The sequence below is a fragment of the Schistocerca cancellata genome, chromosome 9, assembly GCF_023864275.1.
Source record: "Schistocerca cancellata isolate TAMUIC-IGC-003103 chromosome 9, iqSchCanc2.1, whole genome shotgun sequence".
Taxonomy (NCBI): Eukaryota; Metazoa; Arthropoda; class Insecta; order Orthoptera; family Acrididae; genus Schistocerca; species Schistocerca cancellata.
In genome coordinates, this window is record NC_064634.1 from 359241726 (window position 1) to 359262918 (window position 21193).

Below are 21193 nucleotides of genomic sequence, written 5' to 3' on the forward strand. Positions count from 1 at the left end.
ATCTCTTGTCAGGGTGCACTCATGGGGAGTGGTACTGACCTGATTGATGATCCTCTGACCGAGCAGACAAAAGAGCGCCACCTGGTAAGCATAAAGCGTCGAACCCATCAACATCTTGAGGGTTTGCATTACCTCTCCGTCCTCCTGCAACAGCTGAAGCAACAATCTTTAGATGTGCGTTGCTCTCAAAAAGATTAAGATTAATTTTTTAGAGATAGTCAGCGTACAATTCTTTTATAATACCACATAAACCTATTTGTAATGACTAATGCTACAACGGAAGTAATCACTGATAATCTGGATTCCTTCTTCTTGAAAGCAAGTTGTAATATTTAGTTTTCTGGCAACAAAATACTATCGAGGAATTACTTCAGGTATGATAGCTTACTTGAAAATTTCTGTGTTTGTTACGACTCTACATAAGTAAATTTATTAAACTCCGTTGCCTGTAAACGTGTAAACGTGTAACATTTCATAGCGCTTACAACTGAAGTGTTTTCAAATATGCAATTCCCTCTTCTGTGTCCCGTTATCCACTATATTTAAATTCATGTTTTATTCTGTTTATAAATGAACTATGACATCTATTGAAAATGTGAAGACATTTAACTTTACGTAATGATAAGTTGCGTGACAGTGAGCAACCCGGGATTAAATACCACATACTATTGCAAAAGAGCGTTGCGCTCTCTGGAAAATGGAGAACATCCACTCTTCATATAAAGAGGGAGAGACCTGTAATGAAGTGGACCTAATACATTCTGAGATTTTTATGGAGATACTGAATACAATTGCCAGAATATGTTATTTGAGAGGACACCTTGATACATTTGTAACTCACAGAATTGCGACCAATTGTTGCCAGATTTCGAACTGCGATTGTGACTAATAAATTTCAGGAATTTGTTATACCTAATTTTAAGAATATATGGTATTAAATTTCAGGCACGTCTCTAGAGTTTTTCTTTCAGTTGCCTGAATCTCAGTATTCATGTTTGAAGATTTATTTCTACGCAAGTTGTTGGAATGTGTGAAGGATGAAAGTTAAATAGGGACTGCAACACGGTTGCTGCCTTTTGAGCAATTTGTCTGATTAAGTAATTTCGTTTCGTAAGTACAACTAATTAATAACCCGTTCATCCTCTACGCAGAGAGCCGCATTCACACAATTGTAGACTCCTAGCTACTTATAATCACGACACAAAACGGAAGAGTGGACGCTTTTGATAATGTAATATGACTAGCGCATTTCAGCTCTGATACGTTACAGCTTCACCGAACACATGATATCACACACACTTTAAGAAGATGTTCAGAAATTGGATTTTAACTGTCAGAACGAGGTTCCAGTCGCAATTTATAGAACTGAAGTGGTCTGATTCTTAGGACAAAACTTTTATTCAGTCACAATATTTCGCAGTAGTTAAAGATTTTTTAGAGTTTCATTTTCAGTCACATACACAAAAACATTTCCGTCAGGTTATATAAATTATTGTTGTAGGAATACAATACAGAGCAGAGTAAGTTCCAAGCATTCTTGAAGGTTCACTCTTGTTTCATGACAGCATACAGTTCTTACTTTTGAACGAAGACTGTTTCAAAACACTCTCCGTCTTTTTAATCAATATATTAAATCATTCTGCAGTAAAGTTAAATAATTAAGACATTCTTGTTACAAATATATCTTATAAACTGTGTTTATCATGTTACACTTGTGAACATAACAAGCTTCTCACGTATGTCTAAGGCACATCAATCAAAATGTGTTCTGCATAGGATCTGAATGCCTTGTAAAGTATACAGATATGCCGTTTCTGATACTTCAGTGACATTATTTCTTTAGAAAAAGTATGAATTTTTTATCCTTCTATTATCATTTGTTTATCGCCTGTCTATGACTAACCTTTGACTTATGGCATATGAACAAAAATATTTAAGGAGTAGGACGATGGAAAGTTCTTGCTTTAGGTCGGTGCATATGACTTGATTCGGTAGCCACGCGCAAATGTGAAACCCACGTTCCCATGCATTTAATTTTTCTTTGTATATTTTAGGTTACATTCCCACACATTATTAGTAGTTGAGAAGATTACCAACAGTCTAACGTCAAGAGTGACTTATCAGAAATTCCGTTGTACAGGGAAAGTTTTCTGCTTTTCCATGGTATTTATCAGCTAAATGAACTTATGATTGAGAGATACAATAAAACATCTGCCTGGTATGTTTTAAACTGTTCCTTTATTTTCAACAAATGTAGAATCCTTCTTGAAAGTAACACAGCAAAAGTATAGGATTCTTATTGTATATGAATATGTTGTTGTTCTGGTGTTGAGTCAAAAATTTGATTTGATGGCGCTCTGTATTCTTTTCTATCCCAGATAAGTTTCATTATCTCTGTGGAGTGACCACAAGATGCATCCGATAGAACCAGCATACTGTTGTAGTTAAGTCTTGGTCTTCTCTACAATTTCTACCCCCTCATCCCTCCCCCCCTCCTCCTCACACAAACACAAGCTTTTCAGAATTATCAAACAGGACTCTCTCTTAATGCCTCATGATGTACCCTGTCAAAATGTTCCTTCTTTTAATGTCATAACATGAGATTTAAAAAAAGTTCAATGTTGGTGATCATCAACAATTCAGCTCAAGATTTTGTATGAGGCACAAACAATGTCAACACTTATTCACATTTGGCTAAAGACATCCAAGCTTAGAAGAGCCATACAGAAGTTTAATTTCTGGATTCTCATTCAACACTGTGGGATGGAAAATTCTTAATTTGCTTTTTCACGTAGTCCTTAAAACTGACACTCTCAACAGTTTATATGACTACCTCCGTTATCTAATAGCGAGAACCTAATGACTTGTTTGTCCTAGATGAAAACAGCAGTGGCAGTATCATATTACTCTGCAGTGGAAATATCTCTAATGGAGTCCTATCAATGGCTTAGTAAAATACAGAGTGTCACTGACAAGCAAGCCGTTGACGTGGCATGTAATCAAGGTGCTCTCACAACGTGACGTAGGAGACACATGGCATTATCTCTTCATTCGTATTTGTGTTTCCAAGCCTTCGTAAATGTGTACCATACTACAAAATTGTTTCTTTTGGACTGGTTTATTTTATATTACTTTATATTTATCCATCTGTGGACGCTAATAACTACCCATACCTGTCCCTCAAGAGTTTTTCTATTCTCAGGTGATACAAGTATGAGAATGTTAATCATAATCGGTTATCTTATTGAAAAGGCAGTTAATGAAATATTTAAAAAAGTCAACTGTTTCAAAGCAAATGAATTATCTTTAAATTCTGACAAACGTCATTACAAGCAGTTCAGAACTTCTTACATAACTCCTCCAACTATAAAAATAGTGTATTTAAACAATTAAATACTTATCGGAAGTAGAATATATAACGTTTCTGGGAGTACAGATGGATCACAGCCTTAGCTGGTAACATATACCGTAGAATTAATGAAGTACTTAAGTGCAGCTACACTTGCAGTATACATGATTACTGCTAAAGGTAATTTAAAAACGAGGATAGTTGTTCATTTTGCAGGTTACCGTTGCTAATGAGTTAGAGAATCATTTTTTTCGGAACCTTATCTTCCAGCAATAGTGTTTTCGTAATACATAAGTCTGATTCAAGAATTATATCTGTAGTTAGTCTTCAACATCCTGCAGGGACCAGTTACAAAATAAACTTGATATTTTGACAACTGCTTCACAATACTTATATTGATCAACGTTCGTTGTCTTGTAAATATTTCCCTTTTCTCTATAAATAGTGACAAGCATGAATATACCAACCTCTAAGAAGACTTTAACAACTTAATATCTGTACAGAAATGATTCAAATGTGTCAGTACACACTTTTTGAACAACCTGCCAGAACATATTAAATAAGTTATCTTCCTAGACATCGTGATGGGGTTTATGACTGAATTAAAGAACTATGTGTTACGCAACTCATTGTGCTAATAACAGACCAAGATTGTGGGATACCTAAGTCAAACACAACTATCGATAACATCCTCAGTTTACTCACAACTGTGATCTTATCTCTTTTTTCGCCACCAGTTTGAAAGGACGGGATTCACGTGTGTTGGACTAGCACGTTACACTAAAGCATTCAAGAAAAACTTAATACTGTTCCAAAATAGTTCGCAACCTATTGACACATTGTTTATTTCAGTGTAGAAGTTTTTGGTCCTAAAATTTTTTACACTATAGATTCACTTTACTTGAGTTATAACAAATGCCACTTGGTTCAAATACTTTTCTAAATGTAATTTGTGTAATATTTTACGTAAATTTATTGTTCATTAAAAAGAAAACTAATATGTTCTAAAAATACACTTAACTTTCTTGTAAATAATTCAGTATCTCGTAAAAGCTAAACACACACTGTCCTTTACACGTGGCACATTTCAGAATCCCACAATTTAAAATTTTTCAACTTTATAAAATAACTTTTAGCATTATTTTAATGTTTTTATGTCTACAAGAATGAAAAATGATAAGTTTGTAAAAAATTGTTACTAATACAATTATAGTCATCAATTTGGACAATATAACTTCTAGAGCATTCTAGAAGTTCATGTTTTCATATATAGAACTGAAAACAGTTTTATTATAGACAACATATCTACAACTTACGAGTTTTTTTAACATTTAAAGTAGTATGGCGGTAAGAGGTTTATTGTGCATCCAGACACTGCCAGATACTTCACACTCACCACTGCGGTAGCGATGACCTGGAAACAGATGGAGATCGTGTTGCAGATGAGAAGCACTGACGTCGCGCGACTTAACACTTTCTGCAGGAGGCCTACGCAACTGAAAAAAAACAAAAACAAAGGAGAGGCGTTGATACAAGTTTCAGTGTGTGAACCTATGTCAGTGTGTCTGGCATGACGACGCTGAAGTGGCAGATTTATTCAGGATATCGAATGCTTGATTTATGTAATAAGCTTGTGTAAAGCCTGTCAGACTGACTTCAGTCCCAAATAATTTCGTCCGCGTCTATAGCTGAGTGGTCATCGCAGCTGGCTGACATGCTTGAGACCCGGTTTCGATTCCTGGTACTGCCAGGGATTTTTCCTCAGTGGGAGGACTGGTATTGAATGCACTCAGTATCGTGAGGCTAACGGAGGAGCTACACGACAGATTACTAGCAGTTCCAAGGTAAAGAAGCCCGACAACGATAGGGAGAACCGTGAGCTGCCCCTCCATACTGTATCTAATGACGCCATTGGTAGAAGATGAGAGTTTTCTCGGTGGGGCCTGAATGGTCCGTCTAGAACCAGAATTGAACTTAGATCACTTCTGAAAGTGCCTCGATAAAGATCTTGATAACAGACGTCATTTATCAAGCCCCACTGTAATATGTGTATCCGCCATTCGCCCCATTCATGGTGCTGTACAATGATTGACTATTGCACCAATGGTATAGCAATAGTGTCTACGATTAGTAATGTAAACGTCCTCGGTCCAGGTTCGACCACCGCCACTGCTTAAATTCTGAATAAATTCATCAGAAATGGCGGCTGAAGTCTTCCGGCATAAGAAGTCTCCCTCGTTCTGTCAATAGCCTTGGCCAAGAGGGCGGACGAGCAGACGGAGTTTCGGAGCACCCTCTTGCCCTTCAGGTGATAAATTGACCTACAAGGCCAAAGACTCAGCAATGATCAACGACATGACGATGCAGAAGGCAATGGAAATCTCTGCATTAAAGACACATACTGTGTATCCTCAGGACATGTGGTGCGTAATTGAAAAAGCTTCGTAATGATCTCTGCATTGACGAAATATTCCGGACTAGTCCCACATTCATATCTCCGGAAGTGATCATGAGGAAAAGATTGAATAACCAACGAAAAGATAACGTTCTACTTAGGAGGATTTAAGGAGTTTAAACGTGATAGGTAAGCTAGAAAATGTGAAGAGGGAAATTCTAAGGCTCAAACCAGATATATTGTGGCTATGTGAAGTTAAACGGAAAGCAGACAAGATTTTCTGGTCAGACGAACAAAGCGTAACATCATAAGCGGCAGAAAATGGTGCGACGGGAGCAGGATTGCTCATGAATACGAGGATAGGGCAGAGAGTGAACTAGTGAGCAGTCCACTGATAGAGTTGTTATGATCAGAATCGACAGCAACCCTGTAAGGTGTACCCACAATCAGATTTAGAATCAGATCACAATTTAGTAATGATGAAGAGTAGGCTGAAGATTAAGAGACTGGTCAGGAAGAAACAGTGTGCAAAGAAATGGAATACGGAAGCGTTAAGGAATAAAGAGATTCGCTTGAAGCCCTCTGCAGTTATAGATATTGCTATAGTGACTATCTCTGTAGGGACTTCAGTTGAAGAGGAATGGGCATATCTAAAAAGGGAAATCACAAAAGTTGGAAAGAAAACCATAAGTACTAGGAAGATAACGGGTAAGAAACCTTGGAATACAGGAGAAATCAGTTTAACGACGAAAGAAGTAAGTACAAAAATGTTCAGGGAATTTCAGGTATACAGAAATACAAGTTACCTAGGAATTAAGGAAACTAAAGAGAAATGGATACATAAAGAATGTGAAGAAATCGAGAAAGAAATGATTGTCGGAAGGACTGACTCAACAGACAGGAAAGTCTAAACAACCTTTGGTGAAAGTTAAAGTAAGAATGGTAACATTAAGAGTACAATGGGAATTCCACCGTTAAATGCAAAGGAGAGAGCGGATATGTGGAAGGAAAACACTTAAGATCTTTATGAGGCGGAAGACTTGCTTAATGGCGTGAGAGAAGAAGAAACAGGAGTAATTTGGAAAGAGATAGGGGATTTAGTATTAGAATCAGAATTTAAGAGAGGTTTTGAAGACTTAAAATCAAATAAGGCAGAAGGGATATACAACATTCCATCGGAATTAGTAAAATCATTGGGTGAAGTGGCAACAAAAAGACTATTCATGTTGGTGCTTAGACTGTATAAGACTGGTGGTATACCGTCAGACTTCCTTAAAAACATCGTCCACACCGTTCGGAAGACTGCAAGAGCCAACAAGTGCGAGCATTATCTCACAATCAGCTTAATAGCTGAAGCTTCCAAATTGCTGAAAAGAATAATATGCGGAAGAATGGAAAAGAAAATGGAGGATATGTTAGATGACGATCAGTTTGTATTTGGTAAAAGTAAAGCTACCAGAGAGACAGTTCTGACATTGCGTCCGATAATGGAAGCAAGACTGAAGGAAAAACAAGGTACGTTCATAGGTTTGGCGACTTGGAAAAAGCCTTCGACACGATCAAATGGTGCAAGAAGCTGGAACTTCTGAGAAAATTAGGGGTAAGTTATACGGAAAAATGGGTAATATGTATGAGAACCAAGAGGAAACACTCAGAGTGGAAGACAAAGAAAGAAGAGCTAAGATTAAAAACTGTGTATGAGAGGGATGCAGTCTTTCGTCCCTACTGTTCAATGTTTACATAGAAGAAAACAATGAGGGAAATAAAGGAAAGGTTCCAGAGTGGGATTAAAACTCAAGGTGAAAGGGTATCAATGATAAGATTAGCTGATGACATTGCCATCCTCACTGAAAGTGAAGGAGAAGTACAGGATGTCTTGAGTGGAATGAACGATGTAATGAGTACAGAATACACACTGAGAGAAAATCGAAGAAAGGCGAAAGAAACGAAAACTAGCACAAATGAAAACAGCGAGAAATGTAACATTAAAATTGATGGACGGAGCAAGGAGGATATAGAAACCAGAGTAGCACAGGCAAAAAGGGCTTTCCTGGCCAATGGAAATCTACTACTATCAAACATAGGCTTAGTCTGAGGAAGAAATTTCTGAGGTTGTACGTTTGGAGCACAGAGTTGTATATTAGTGAAACGTAGACTGCGGGAAAACCGGAATGGAAGAGAATCGAAGCATTTGGGATGTGGTGCTACAGGAGAATGCTGAAAATTAGGTGGACTGATAAGTTAAGAAATGAGAAGGTCTCCGCAGAAAGGGCGAGGAAAGCAGTATATGGAAAACACAGACAAGAAGAAGGGACACGATGATACATCTATTATGACATCAAAGAATAACTTTCATGATACTAGAGGGAAAAGTAGAAGAAGAAAGAGACTGGAAAACATCCAGCAAATAATTGAGAACATAGATAGCAAGTGCTACTCTGAGATGAAAAGATTGGCGCAGGAGAAGGATTCCTAGCGGGTCGCATCAAACAATCAGAAGACTGATAACTGAAAAAAAGAATTCTAAGAGTAGAATTAAATTTTGTAACGGTTCATGGGTTGTCTGCATTTATAATAAATTCGTAAACTGACTCCTGTTGTAAACTGTTGCATTTGTATGTAGCGAAGCAAAAAAATTTCCGCTTCTTTTACACTCGGCAACGGGAAGGCCATCCGTGATCCAGGGAGTAAACCACGTCACACAGCAAAAAGAGAGTCTTCACAGACCATGTTTTCATAAACAATGGCCGCCATCTGAAGATAATAAATGAACAAAAGCGGCCAGCAAAGCATTTATAGCATTACCTTTCATCTTTGACAGATTTTACTGTTTGTTAGAAATGATGATACACACTGTCTGAGCAGATGTATCCGGAGACGTCTACGTAATGCGAAATCGACCACTAGATCTCACGAAAACCTCACACACCAGTGTAGAAGGAGACCGGCAGTCTAGTGTTGTCAGCAGATAAGCAGTATCAGCAGAATGGATCAGTCAGGGGTGCTCAGTGAGTTCGAACGTCGACGGGTCATTGGAAGTAACCTAATTAATGTTTCCATCAGGGACATTTCAAAGCTCTGACGGCTGCGCAATTCGATTTTTGGTGATGTGACTGTGAAATGGAAATGAGAAGGGACAACCAGATTCAATCAAGACCACGTGACCTATTACACTTATGGACAGAGACTGTCGAGCACCCCCCAGGGGCTCAGCATTCATTTGCTGATTACGGGCTTGGCGACCCCGGGGTCCTGAGCTGGGGACTGGTCAGCGCCGCCAGTCTCCTGTCACCGTAACCCCCGGACATGCTTCAGCGACCACCGCATGGCGCGGCGGTAGAATGTTGTGTGCTGCGGGGAATTGTAATCTTGGCTTGACCGCCTGGATTGCGAGGAAGGTAAACCTCTATAAAAACCCCTCAATCTTACGGTGTGCTGCGCGCCTATAAGATGCATGGCTGTTGGGGTGGAACAGTCGCAAGCGGGCAACCTCTGGGGCACCTGCCACACCCCAGCTGTATAAGGCTTACCTAGGCATGCGGGGCTCTGTCTAGGTGGACTCCTAGTTCCCTAGCTGCTCGTGGGACCGAGATGGATCCTTCGAAATCCTCTTTTCCTCCTCCCAGCGGAAAGGGTGGGCCGCTGGAAGGTTCTAACACCCAGTCTCTTAAGAGAGCTCGTGCAGTCAGTCCCCCTGACTCCGGCCCTTCTTTGACAAGTCGAGTCTTAAGTAACAGAATGCATTCTGGTAACCCGAATGTGTTTCTCATTGTGAAACGGAAGGAGGGTAGTTTCGAGAAGGTTTCGCCCTTCTATATACAAAAGGATTTGGATGGAATCTGTGGCTCCTTAAAATCGGTGAAGCGCTTACGTAATGGGACCTTGCTAGGGGAAACTTCTACTTCCCAGCAAGCAACTAACCTTCAGTCTGCTAAATGCCTTGGAGAGTATGCCATAGACACTGAACTGCACAGCACCTTGAACTACAGCAAAGGTGTTGTGACGTGCTGGGATCTAGTTGACATTCCCAAGGAAGAACTGCAACGTGAGTGGGCTCCGGAAGGTATCGTTGATGTTCAACATATCATGAGGAGAGTTGATGGCAATCTTGTCAAATCCGACTCCTTTATTCTAACCTTCAGTAGCACGCAACTTCCGGAACATGTTAAAGCTGGCTTCCTTCGCCTTAGTGTGAGGCCTTATTTCCCGACCCCAATGCGCTGTTTCAAATGCCAGCGTTTTGGGCATACCACCTTAGGATGCAAAGGCGAAGCGACTTGTGGCAACTGTGGTAAAGCTGCTCATGAAGGAGTTAGTTGCTCCTCTCCAGCCAAATGTATCAATTACTCTGGGAACCACCCTGTTTGGAGTAGGGACTGCCGAATATTTTTAGGGGAACGCAAAGTCCAGAAAATAAAAACAACCAAGCGTATCCCCTATTGTGGGCCCAAGAAGATTTATAAGTCGATGCAACCTCCCACATTTGCTACATCTTTTGCATCCCTGGTTCAGAAGCCTACTCCAAAAGTCGATGCCTCAACACAGACAGAGGTGGTGAGTGTTGGCACTAATACATGCAGCTGTCAGTGCAATTGCAACGCAGCCAGTGTTTCAGAGCCAGTAGCCCCTATTCGAATGGCAGACAAAGGTACAGTGGCGAACTTGGGCCAGCCCCTGGCGCCTCCAACAGCTGAGGATGTTCCGAAGCCCAGTACAGCCATTACCACTCCCACATCAGCTCCCCCAAAGCCCACCAAACCGCAGAAAACTCCCGTACAGCAGCAACAGCGGGTCAAATCCCGTAGTAAACCATCTGACCATGCAGATGTTGTTTTCCGTGAGGCTTCATCTGACTCTTCCCCTGAGTTGATGGAATCCGATGTATGTGTGGGGAAATCATCTCGCCCCACGCCTGCCCCTCCACCTGCTGCAGTCTCCCCGCCCCGTCGGAGAGACAGGATGAAGGTGCTACCCCCATCATAGATGGCTCCCATACTTCAGTGGAACTTGCAAGGGTTCAGGACGCATGTGGAGGAACTTCGTGTACTATCGCAGGGTGGACCACTGAGTCTCTGTCTCCAGGAGACTTATTTCCATCCATCATACTCCCCTGAGATACGAGGCTACACACTCCACAAAAAGGACGACCTGCGTGGAGAGAGAGCTAGAGGAGGCGTAGGTATTTTCGTGAGGACAGACTACCCATCCTCGCCTCTCTCACTTACGACGACTTTACAGGCCGTCGCTGTGTCTGTGCACGTGCGTCATCCATTGACTGTATGCTCGCTTTACTTGCCCCCACATGATGCACTTGATGAAGCGGCCCTCACCGACCTTCTTACACAGCTCCCCCAGCCATTCATTATTTGTGGTGTTTTTAATGCCCACAATGTGCTTTGGGGCTCTGCAATTACCTGCCCCAGGGGTAGAGCAATTGAGAGGCTTCTCCTGTCATCCTGTGCCTACTTGCTCAATGGAGGACAGAGTACTCATTTTTGCACAGCGACTGGGCCGTTCTCTGCCATTGATCTCTCGCTTTGCTCTCCAGCTCTTGGCCCCAGTGCTCACTGGGAAGTGGTCGCTGACTTGCACGGCAGTGATCATTTCCCAATCTGGATTCGCCTGCCAGATGGCGTGGTCCCCGAAAGGAGACCACCACGATGGGTGCTCAGTGGAGCTAACTGGACACTTTATAGTCAGTTGGCCCAATTCGAACACTGTGCGAATGTTGAGGTGTGGGTGGATCATATTACCAAAACGGTCCACAGGCCACCGGAAGAGGCCACCTGTGCCTTGGTGGAGTGCCGAATGCCGCTCTGCAATCAGGACCAGGCGTGCAGCTCTGCGTCGGTTCAAGTGTCGGCCGACTGCTGAAAATCCTGCAGCCTTTCGGGTGGCGAGGGCAAGGTGTCGCCGCATTATTCGTGAAAGCAAGAAGAGGTCATGGCAACAGTTTCTGAACACCATTAATCGTTCCACCAACAGTTCCATTGTGTGGGAGACCATCAGGAGAATTTCTGGCAGAGGAGGAAGGTGCCCCATAGCTGCTGTAATGAATAACGGCACTCTCCACACGGATCCGCGAGACATTGCCCAGACTATGGCAGCGTATTTTGCCACAGTTACTGCAACAACCAGTCAGGATCCAGGTTTCCAGCGACATGGAGCCGTTGCTGAGAGATGTACTCTGGACTTCCAGTCCACTTCTCATGAAATTTACAACTGCCCATTTTCTATGTGGGAGCTGGATTCTGCGTTGTCTGGGGCTCGTGACACATCCCCTGGCGATGACAGGATCCATTACAGTATGCTATGGCACCTCACAATGCACAACAAAGAAATCCTCCTCGCACTTTTTAATGCCATTTGGGCGTCGGGTCACTTTCCTGACGCGTGGTGTGAGGCAGTTTTAATCCCTTTTTTAAAACCTGTGAAAGACCGCACGAGCCCAAGTAGCTACCGTAGTGTTGCCCTCACTAGTTGCATAGGGAAGACCTTGGAGCGGATGGTCAACCGCCGCCTTGTTTGGATGTTAGAATCCCGGCAACTCCTTAGGCAACTCCGATTAGGCGTTTGGATGACTGGGCGCAGAAGAGTGGTTTTAAGTTTTCCACCGAGAAGTCTGTATGTGTTCTTTTAACCGTTCTCGTTCGATTTTAACCTTTCCTGAGTTGAGGATAAGGGACACTATTCTTACTTTTAAAGACACGGTGAGATTTCTGGGGCTCATTTTTGACTCGAAGCTCACGTGGTTACCTCATCTTAAAGACCTGAAACGGCGGTCACTTAAGGCTTTAAGTATATTAAAATGTCTTAGCCACAGTACATGGGGAGCTGACAGGACTTGTCTGCTCCAGTTTTACAGGGCGGTTGTGCGATCTCGGCTCGATTATGGGTGCACGGTGTATGGGTCTGCCAGGCCTTCTTACTTAAAGTTGTTGGACGTTGTGCACCATGAAGGGTTTCGGTTGGCCACTGGGGCATTCCGAACTAGCCCCATACCAAGCCTCTGTGCAGAGGCTGGTGAACCGCCACTTCATATGCGGCGACGGCTACTTACAGTGTGCCAGGCGTATAAAACTTTGTCCACATCGTACACCCCTGCATACCATACCGTTGCTCAGCCTCCTCTGGCACGATTGTTTCATAACCGGCAACGTGCGACGCAGCCCTATGGGATTCGCGCACAGGATTGCCTCGCTGCGATGTCTATGGCTGGTCTTCGTGTTTTACGTCGCGGTTGGAGCAGATCTCCACCTTGGCTCCTCCGGAGACCCGAACTTATTTTAGATTTGACTAATTTTAAGAAAGATGGCACACCAGATTTTACATTCCAATCTCTGTTTTTTAACATTTTAGATGTGCATCACGGTTTCACTGTCGTTTACACTGATGGCTCCAAACAGGAGACTTTCCTTGGCTGTTCTGTGGTGTTCCCTGATCATGTTACCCGGATTCGCCTCCATGCTGAATATACCGTTTTCGCAGCGGAGCTCCACGCGATCCTGAAGGCACTGGAGCAGATGCATCGTGTTCGGGGCGATCGATTTCTTCTCTGCTCCGATTCTCTTAGTGCCTTACAATCACTGCAGAACCTATACCCAACTGAGGAGATGGTCCAGCTGATACAAGACCAACTGTACTTGCTCCAACGGCGGGGTAAAGAGGTATCCTTCTGCTGGGTGCCTGGTCATGTCGGCATATTGGGCAATGAACAGGCTGATCGGGCTGCCAAGGAGGCCTGCAGGGAGCAGGATGTGGTCCAGTGTCCTATCCCCTTGCAGTCCGTCGTCGCTGCACTCCACAGGAAGTGCATGGAGTTGTGGGAGGACGAATGGCTGGCGGTGACGGCCAATAAACTGCGGTCGGTAAAGTCAACCACTCGGCCGGTTGCTCAGGCGGAAAGAAGTGGCCCTCACACGTCTTCGGATCGGGCACTGTCCTCTCACACATAGCTATTTATTACGGCGGGAGACTCCTCCGTTTTGTGATGCTTGTGGTGTGCACATCTCTGTCCGGCACATTTTAACAGACTGCATTTTATACCGTGATGCAAGGGCAGAAGCACAAGTTGATGGGGATCTGCCCTGTGTTTTAGCTAATAATGAGACGCGTGTGTCTAGGGTTTTAAAGTTTTGTGATGTGTTTGGACTCTGGCCTAAACTTTTAGGCTGGAGGTTTTAGTGTATTGCAGAGTGGCTGACTCCTCCCTTTTCTCCTTGCGGTCAGCCAGCCACTTCCATCTGCTTCATTGTTTTAGCTCCCTCTACCATTTTCTTCCTGTGTTGTCCATGTTTTACTGCTGACGCCCTGCTTCATCCCACGCTTCGGTGTGGGTGAGCACATATTTTTCAATGATTGTCGCTATGATACTGAACGGGCGCTGAAGACCGTGCTGTCGTGCGCCCAAAAAACCCCTCTACTACTACTACTGTCGAGCATTACGGAGGGTGTTCGTCAATAGTAGCATGAAATCAGCCGAAGGAATCACCCATGAGCTCCAAAGTCCTATGACTGTGCGTGGGGAGCAAAAAAAAAATGGCGTACAATAGTCGGGTAGCATCTCATACGCCGAAGATATATGTGGTAAAAGCGGTGCCACTGGACAGTAGATGCTTGGAAACGAGTGACATTGAATTATGAATCACGCTGTGCCATGTGGCAATCCAGTAACGAAGTTTGGGCTTGGCGAATGGCCAGGGAGCGTTACCTGCCATTGGATGGAGTGCTATTAGTGAAGTGCGTAGGATGTGCTGTTACAATGATGGGATGTTATTAGTGGCTAGGGTGTGAATCCCTTATTGTGCTCAAAAAACGACAAATGCGAAAGGATATGAACAGTACAATAGCGGAACCGTTCAGAGACGATGGTTGTTTGAATCAGCGTGACAGTGCACCCTGTCATAAGGCAGCGCCCGTGACACTGTAGTTGGTGGCAATAACATTCTTCAAGTAGACTAGCCTGCCCAGAGTCCCAACCTGAACCCAACGGATGACACTTGTGATGAGTTAGAACAGCCACCACATCCCTAGCATCGAACATCATAACCTTCTCAGGTCTCAGAGACGAAGAATGGCCGGCCACTGCTCCACACACATTCAGAGACCTCATTGACAGTGACCCCAGCTGATTTCAAGCCGTCGTAAAGGCTAAGAGTGGATACACCCCATGTCAATGTTCACTAACAGGCGTCCTGACCCTTCTGATCAGATGATGTACAGTCGTGGACAAAACGAGCGAGACCCCTCGCCTTTTCGTTATGCTGATCCGCACGGCTTTAAAGTCTGCTACACAGCATAACAGGCAAGGCGACGAAGTGCTACCAACATACTATGCTCAGGCGTGAAATTGACAAACTATCTGAACTTTTTTAGGCTGTTTTAAATAATCTGTATGACTATATTATTGCTGATTAGTGTGTTAAATACAACACGTAAATGTAAGACAGAACTGAAAGAACAAACGCTAATTGGTATGAACTGTACCAATAAAAATGAATTTCAACTTATCGAGATAACATAACTGTTTTAGTAAGACAAAGAACCCCGGATCGTTACGAACTAGCAAAATATTATCCACATTCGGCCGCGAAACGGTCTGTGTCAACGTTCAGACCAGTCATACTGACCTACCATGAAAGTGTGCAAATTTAGCAATGCGGGAAGATTCATAACGAAATTCAGTAAAAAATCATTCAGTGCCACACTTAAGTCAGTTCCATTATTGACAGAAGCGGAAAAAGTAGGCAGTAACATGTATGAAATTCTACAAGAGTGTCATATTGACATGCACAGGGCGCCAGTACAGAATAAAGGTAGCGATAAAAAGTATTGGGGGCGCGAGAATTTCTTAAAATTGTGTTACTGATATTCTACCTGCCTCCATCAAGATTAGAACCGAAAACAAACCAGACATTCCTTTCACTACGCTAGCAGACAACCTAGGCAGCCCTCTATTATTACCCCAGACATGAATAGGCCGGCAATTTCGCAATGAAAATGGCAAAATGATTTGCAGTTTCTGTTGCATAGAGCTTTCTGGACTCAAAAACATGAATTTTCTTCCTTTATGTCACCGCTTATGTGACAATCATTCGGGATGTTTATCGAAATAGCAAAATACTGTTATTAGAGAGTAAATTTAGTAGGATTTTTCTGCAACACCCCAGGAAATAAACGGTTACACTGCTGCCAAACGTATTCTACACTGTTTCCAATTCTCCACTAGACTCGCCACAGCCGGAAAACGTTCATTAGCCTAAGTGTTTCTTAAGCTAGCTAGCAATGGGAATGTTCGCACTTCTAAACCGCGGTAGCATTAATACTGTGATGTGAATTACCACGTGTATAGACAAATGGATTCTATTTGCATTCCTGTAAACGTGATTTGGATCGAAATCGTAGCTACGATTAATATGCTGATGTATCGACTGCAACTAGAACATTTCGAATAAAGAGTAGGGGGTGTTATTTATCCGGCCCTCATCTTCAGTAGCTGTCGTAGCTGTTTTCGCTGTTAGGATGTCGTCATGTAAACCGGTAAAAAACGGGACCCTACTAGTCTCACTTTCTTGACCGTCTATCGGTCTATCCAATCCTTCAAACCCGTTTACTTCCAGAATGGGTGGACATAATAAGCGGAAATATATCGCACTTCTTGCGGTAACCGGACTCTTGGTTGTGTAAAAAAGTGAGCTTCTATGTCAACGCAATCTAAAGATGCGGCCGTTTATGTAAAGAAAATTTACGTGAAAGATCAAAAAATGGCTCCAAGAACTATGCGACCAAACTGCTTATGTCATCAGCTCCTAGACCTAGAACTACTTAAACCAACCTAACCTAACACACATCCATGCCCGGGGAAGGATTCGAACTAACGGCGCAAGCAGCCGTGCGCTCCGCGATATGAAACTACGGCTAACCCGCACCGGGAAGCTGTTAATATCATCTGATGATGCTAACAAGTTATTTACTTCTGGTGACTGATTTTCTGCGCAGTTCATTTAAGATAGAATAACGAAAATATATTTGATGTTACGGAAGACGAAGGACGCCTAATTCATTTCCCTCTCTTTACCTATGATGTTAGATTCGCAATCTGAGCATACGTATTAACCATAACCACACTTTAGCGCCACACAGAAATGTGATTGAAACACATTGGCGTACAGTTTTAGACATAAAAACTGACCGCCGGCCGGCCGCCACAGAGACTAAATACGAGTCTATTCACTTAACGTGGGCAATAAAACTGACTGGCCATCTGCACAATCTGGCAACACTGTGAGATGCGGAAGTGTTAGGAGGAAGTGTTGTCTACTTCCGAGATGTTCTCGGATTGTGTGAGCCCGTGATCTAGTGCTAGCCGGCACGGTAGCTCAGCGTGTTCGGCCAGAGAGCCGGTTGGCCTCTATAATAAAAAAACTGAGTGGAAGGATCAACTACCGAACTTGAACAGAATGTCTTGTGACGTCCGCAACGACCAAACGCAACGATCAATTATGAACACAAAAAAAGTGGTAATCAAATGGTTCAAATGGCTCTGAGTTCTATGGGACTTAACATCTATGGTCATCAGTCCCCTAGAACTTAGAACTACTTAAACCTAACTAACCTAAGGACATCACACAACACCCAGTTATCACGAGGCAGAGAAAATCCCTGACCCCTCCGGGAATCGAACCCGGGAACCCGGGCGCGGGAAGCGAGAACGCTACCGCATGACCACAAGCTGAGGAAAAAGTGGTAATTGTCATGCATTCTAAGCTTATGGTCGCCTGTTCGCGTCCAACTATTTTTTTTTTTACGACATTTCGGTCTAAAGTTATGAGTCTGATTGAGCATCGAAGATAAATCGCTTAATATTCTACCCACCAGCAATAACAAGTATTCCAGAAACAACTCCCCACGACAGCTCGTGGCTGCGCCGCGATCAGAACAGCTTACGCTCGAGCGTTTCCTCGCGCTGCAGCGGCTACCGGCCACCGGCCAGACGCCACCCGCCGCCTAAAATTCGGCGCCGCCCATGTGAACGCGGAGCCACGCTGTCAGTGTATGTATCAACTGTGTTTGGAGCGAGGGCTTTTGGTAAAAATACGCCAGAAAAAGATATACGTGTTTCAACAATGATCGTTTTGGCATGAATGATTTTCCACATTAAGGAAGTCTCGACTACTGATATATGTGATAGATTACCATTTAACCATCATGCGACATTTGCATTCAACAGGCAAAGTTCAGACGTCTGGTGTAGGAGTAGTGCATGCTCTAATTCGAAACAACAAAAATCAACGGAGTGACTATTATTGAATGTCATCAGGTCACTCATCGAGCATTCCTATACAGTACTGTTACTGGTGACGTGTTATGATGGCTTTATCGTTAACTTCCTAAGAAGAAATGAAAGGCTGAGCCCCACCAAAAGCGTAAACTCGAGGAGAGAGTAGTGTGAACATAATATTTTACATCTGATAGATCCAAAAGTGTGTTTTGGGCTACGAATTCTGCCGCCCAGTGTGTGTGCAACACAGATGGAATTTGTTGCCAACAACTCAGACACCTTTCGGTCGCAGTGAAAGAAAATCGAGCAACAAAACTACATCACCTGAGCTACTGCATGATAACGCACTATGTTGATTTGAGAAACAAAACTATCCAGGAGATTGATAGGAAAGTCGTCTCTCAGGCACTTGTGTTGATAGGGAAGTCCTCTCTCAAGCACTTGTCCCTCTCGTCATATATTTGTAAAATTTTACCTTTCCCGCTCTTGATCGATCAACCGTCAAGGCAATTCATTTCTAGACGAAAATACTCTTTAAACTACTCTAGTTTAATGACATGGTTAGAACCAGTAGGTTTCTACAGGCGTAGAATTTGTAAACAACTTTAGCATTGTCAGACGTTTTAGATATCGTGAAAGCAAGTTCTGCTGCTGATTAATTTCTCTTTGATAATTACTGTTGCGTTTAGTAAACTAATGGAAAATGCAATTAAAATATTCACTGTACTAATACAAATTAAATTCAGCTTACTACAGAAACATCACGACGGCAGTCTATCTTAATAAAGCATTAAGTGTCTGTGAGACGATTGAGCCTACTTTAACACGAATTAGTAGGATATTACCAACTTTTGACTTCGAAAAGATCTGTATTTATTTCATTTCCTCTACCATTCGTAAGTATTATGAAAATGTGACATTTCATAGATAAAATTATGTATTCACAACAATATGTTGGCAGAGGACAAAAGTGGCATTATGAATTTGGCAGTACCGTAAGGTTTTCGCTCTGACACTAAGAGTTACTGAAAGTAGCGAGACGAATTTTGCTCGAGCGTTGTCTTACGATTCCCTTATTGAGTTTTTATCAGCCTGCTTGTAGCTGTGCTACAAAAGAATTAAAAACCTGGCTTTCAGCGAGTCTCGAAAGGCGAACGAAAGCAGCTTGCGCCTGTTAGCTAAGCATGTTACCTGGGAACTGGTTTTTTCCTAAGGTGGGAAGCCATCCTTTTGTGGTTGAATTGTTGGCAAATGTCAGTCAGACGTGCGCCGTTGGTCTAAGCGTTTCGGTGGGTTGAATTTGTACCAAAGATTTTTCTACAGGTTTTTTCTGCTCCAAATAGAGAGTTGAAGTCTCCCATTAGTATTTTCACGTCATCCTGGTGAATTTTGCTCATTGTATTTTCGAGTGTGTTCCAGAATTTTTCGTCATTTTCGGTGTTTTTCTAATTTTCGATGTTGGTGGGAACACGTGCATTGATGAGTGTATATTTTTTCCTGGGGCTCTGAATGAGCATAGTCATAAGTCGCTTGTTGATGGGCCGGCCGCGGTGGCCGACTTGTTCTAGGCGCTTCAGTTCGGAACCGCGCGACTGCTACGGTCGAAATTCGAATCCAGCCTCTGGCATGGATGTGTGTGATGTCCTTAGGTTAGTTACGTTTAAGTAGTTCTAAGTTCTAGTTGACTGATGACCTCCGCTGTTAAGTCCCATAGTGCTCAGAGCCATTTGAACCGTTTGATTGTTGATGGGTGTGATTTCTTTCCAAAAAATGGTTGAAATGGCTCTGAGCACTATGGGACTTAACATCTATGGTCATCAGTCCCCTAGAACTTAGAACTACTTAAACCTATCTAACCTGAGGACAGCACACAACACCCAGCCATCACGAGGTAGAGAAAATCCCTGTCCCCGCCGGGAATCGAACCCGGGCGTGGGAAGCGAAAACGCTACCGCACGACCACGAGATGCAGGCGCTGTGATTTCTTTGACAGAGTTGATGATAGATCTGTGTTCGAGAAATGCAATGCCGAAGATTGGTACGCCTTTCACTACCTTTTGTTGTATTTTGCTCTTGAAGATGCAATGGTTTCCCTAATGCAATGGTTTCATTGTCAGTTAGTCGTGGTTCTTGAGGAGCAAGGATGAGAATTTTTTGTCGGTGGATTTCTTTTGTGAGATTATTTAGTTTTCGTGTTTGGATCAATGTATCGACGTTTACTTTTAAATGCAAGTTTCTTGCTTGTAGGGAAATTTACCAGAGATCTTCGATATTCTCTGCCGTGCTAACCTGGACTCTCCAGAATCCGAAAATCCAACTGCCGCCTGTCAACAGCCGGGTTGTGTACCACCTGGGGTAAAGTTGACTTTGCTTGCATAGTTCATGTTTGCTTGTGTTTCATTGGTTTAGCTTGGGTGATACCAGGATCGGACAGGACCAGAGGGTGCTGAAGCCTTTGAAAGCAAATATTTTCAGCCGAGCTCATTGAGCTAACAGACGGTGACCAGAGTAGCGGTGATTTTCCCTCAGACGTGTCTGGATTTTGGGTTCAACGGATTTAGTAGCCGTTCGGGATTGTGTTAGTATTTGGTTCACCCCTAGTATTAGATTTCCTCGGTACCACCCATAGGGGGAGGGTTTCCCCTATCCGCCACACGCGATTATTATTATTATTATTATTATTATTATTGTCATTATGTCATCACCAAATCCGATATGGTGTATCTTCCCACCACTGATATAGATGTGTATTGTTCGATTCAGTATTTCCTTCACATAAATGTGGGTTATAACTACGTTACATTGCTGCTAGTAGGCATATTTCTCACATTTTCGTAGACAGTTGCTACCTGTTACTCCATCATAGGAATTTATGTGCGCAGCATTGTTGCAATACAGACGTTCAAATTATCCGATTTCTGTAATTTCGTTTCGATACCAGATAGTTCTAATCGGATTCAGCCAGGAAGTCTTAATGTGGATATCCGACTACAACTCTCATCATGTGATACACTGGGTAAATCACATTCTTAATAGGACTGTTAAATATAGATCACTTATCTATGACATGGCCTGAATTCTTAAACACTGTGGAAAATAATAATCCAATGTGCTTATTACAAATACGTAATTTCAATATAAACATATGAACTAACGAGTTAGCAGTTTA

At 42.8% G+C, this 21193-nt stretch overlaps 1 protein-coding gene across 1 annotated transcript in view; it reads right to left on the bottom strand.

Moving 5' to 3' along the window:
• Positions 1-21193, bottom strand: part of LOC126101414 (odorant receptor Or1-like) — a 111801-nt gene that overhangs the window by 38664 nt on the left and 51944 nt on the right. The window contains exons 4-5 of the mRNA XM_049912076.1: positions 4746-4845; positions 40-153 (exon numbers count right to left, since the gene is read on the bottom strand). Of these exons, the coding sequence (XP_049768033.1) occupies positions 40-153; positions 4746-4845 (214 nt within the window). The remainder of the gene's footprint in view (positions 1-39; positions 154-4745; positions 4846-21193) is intronic.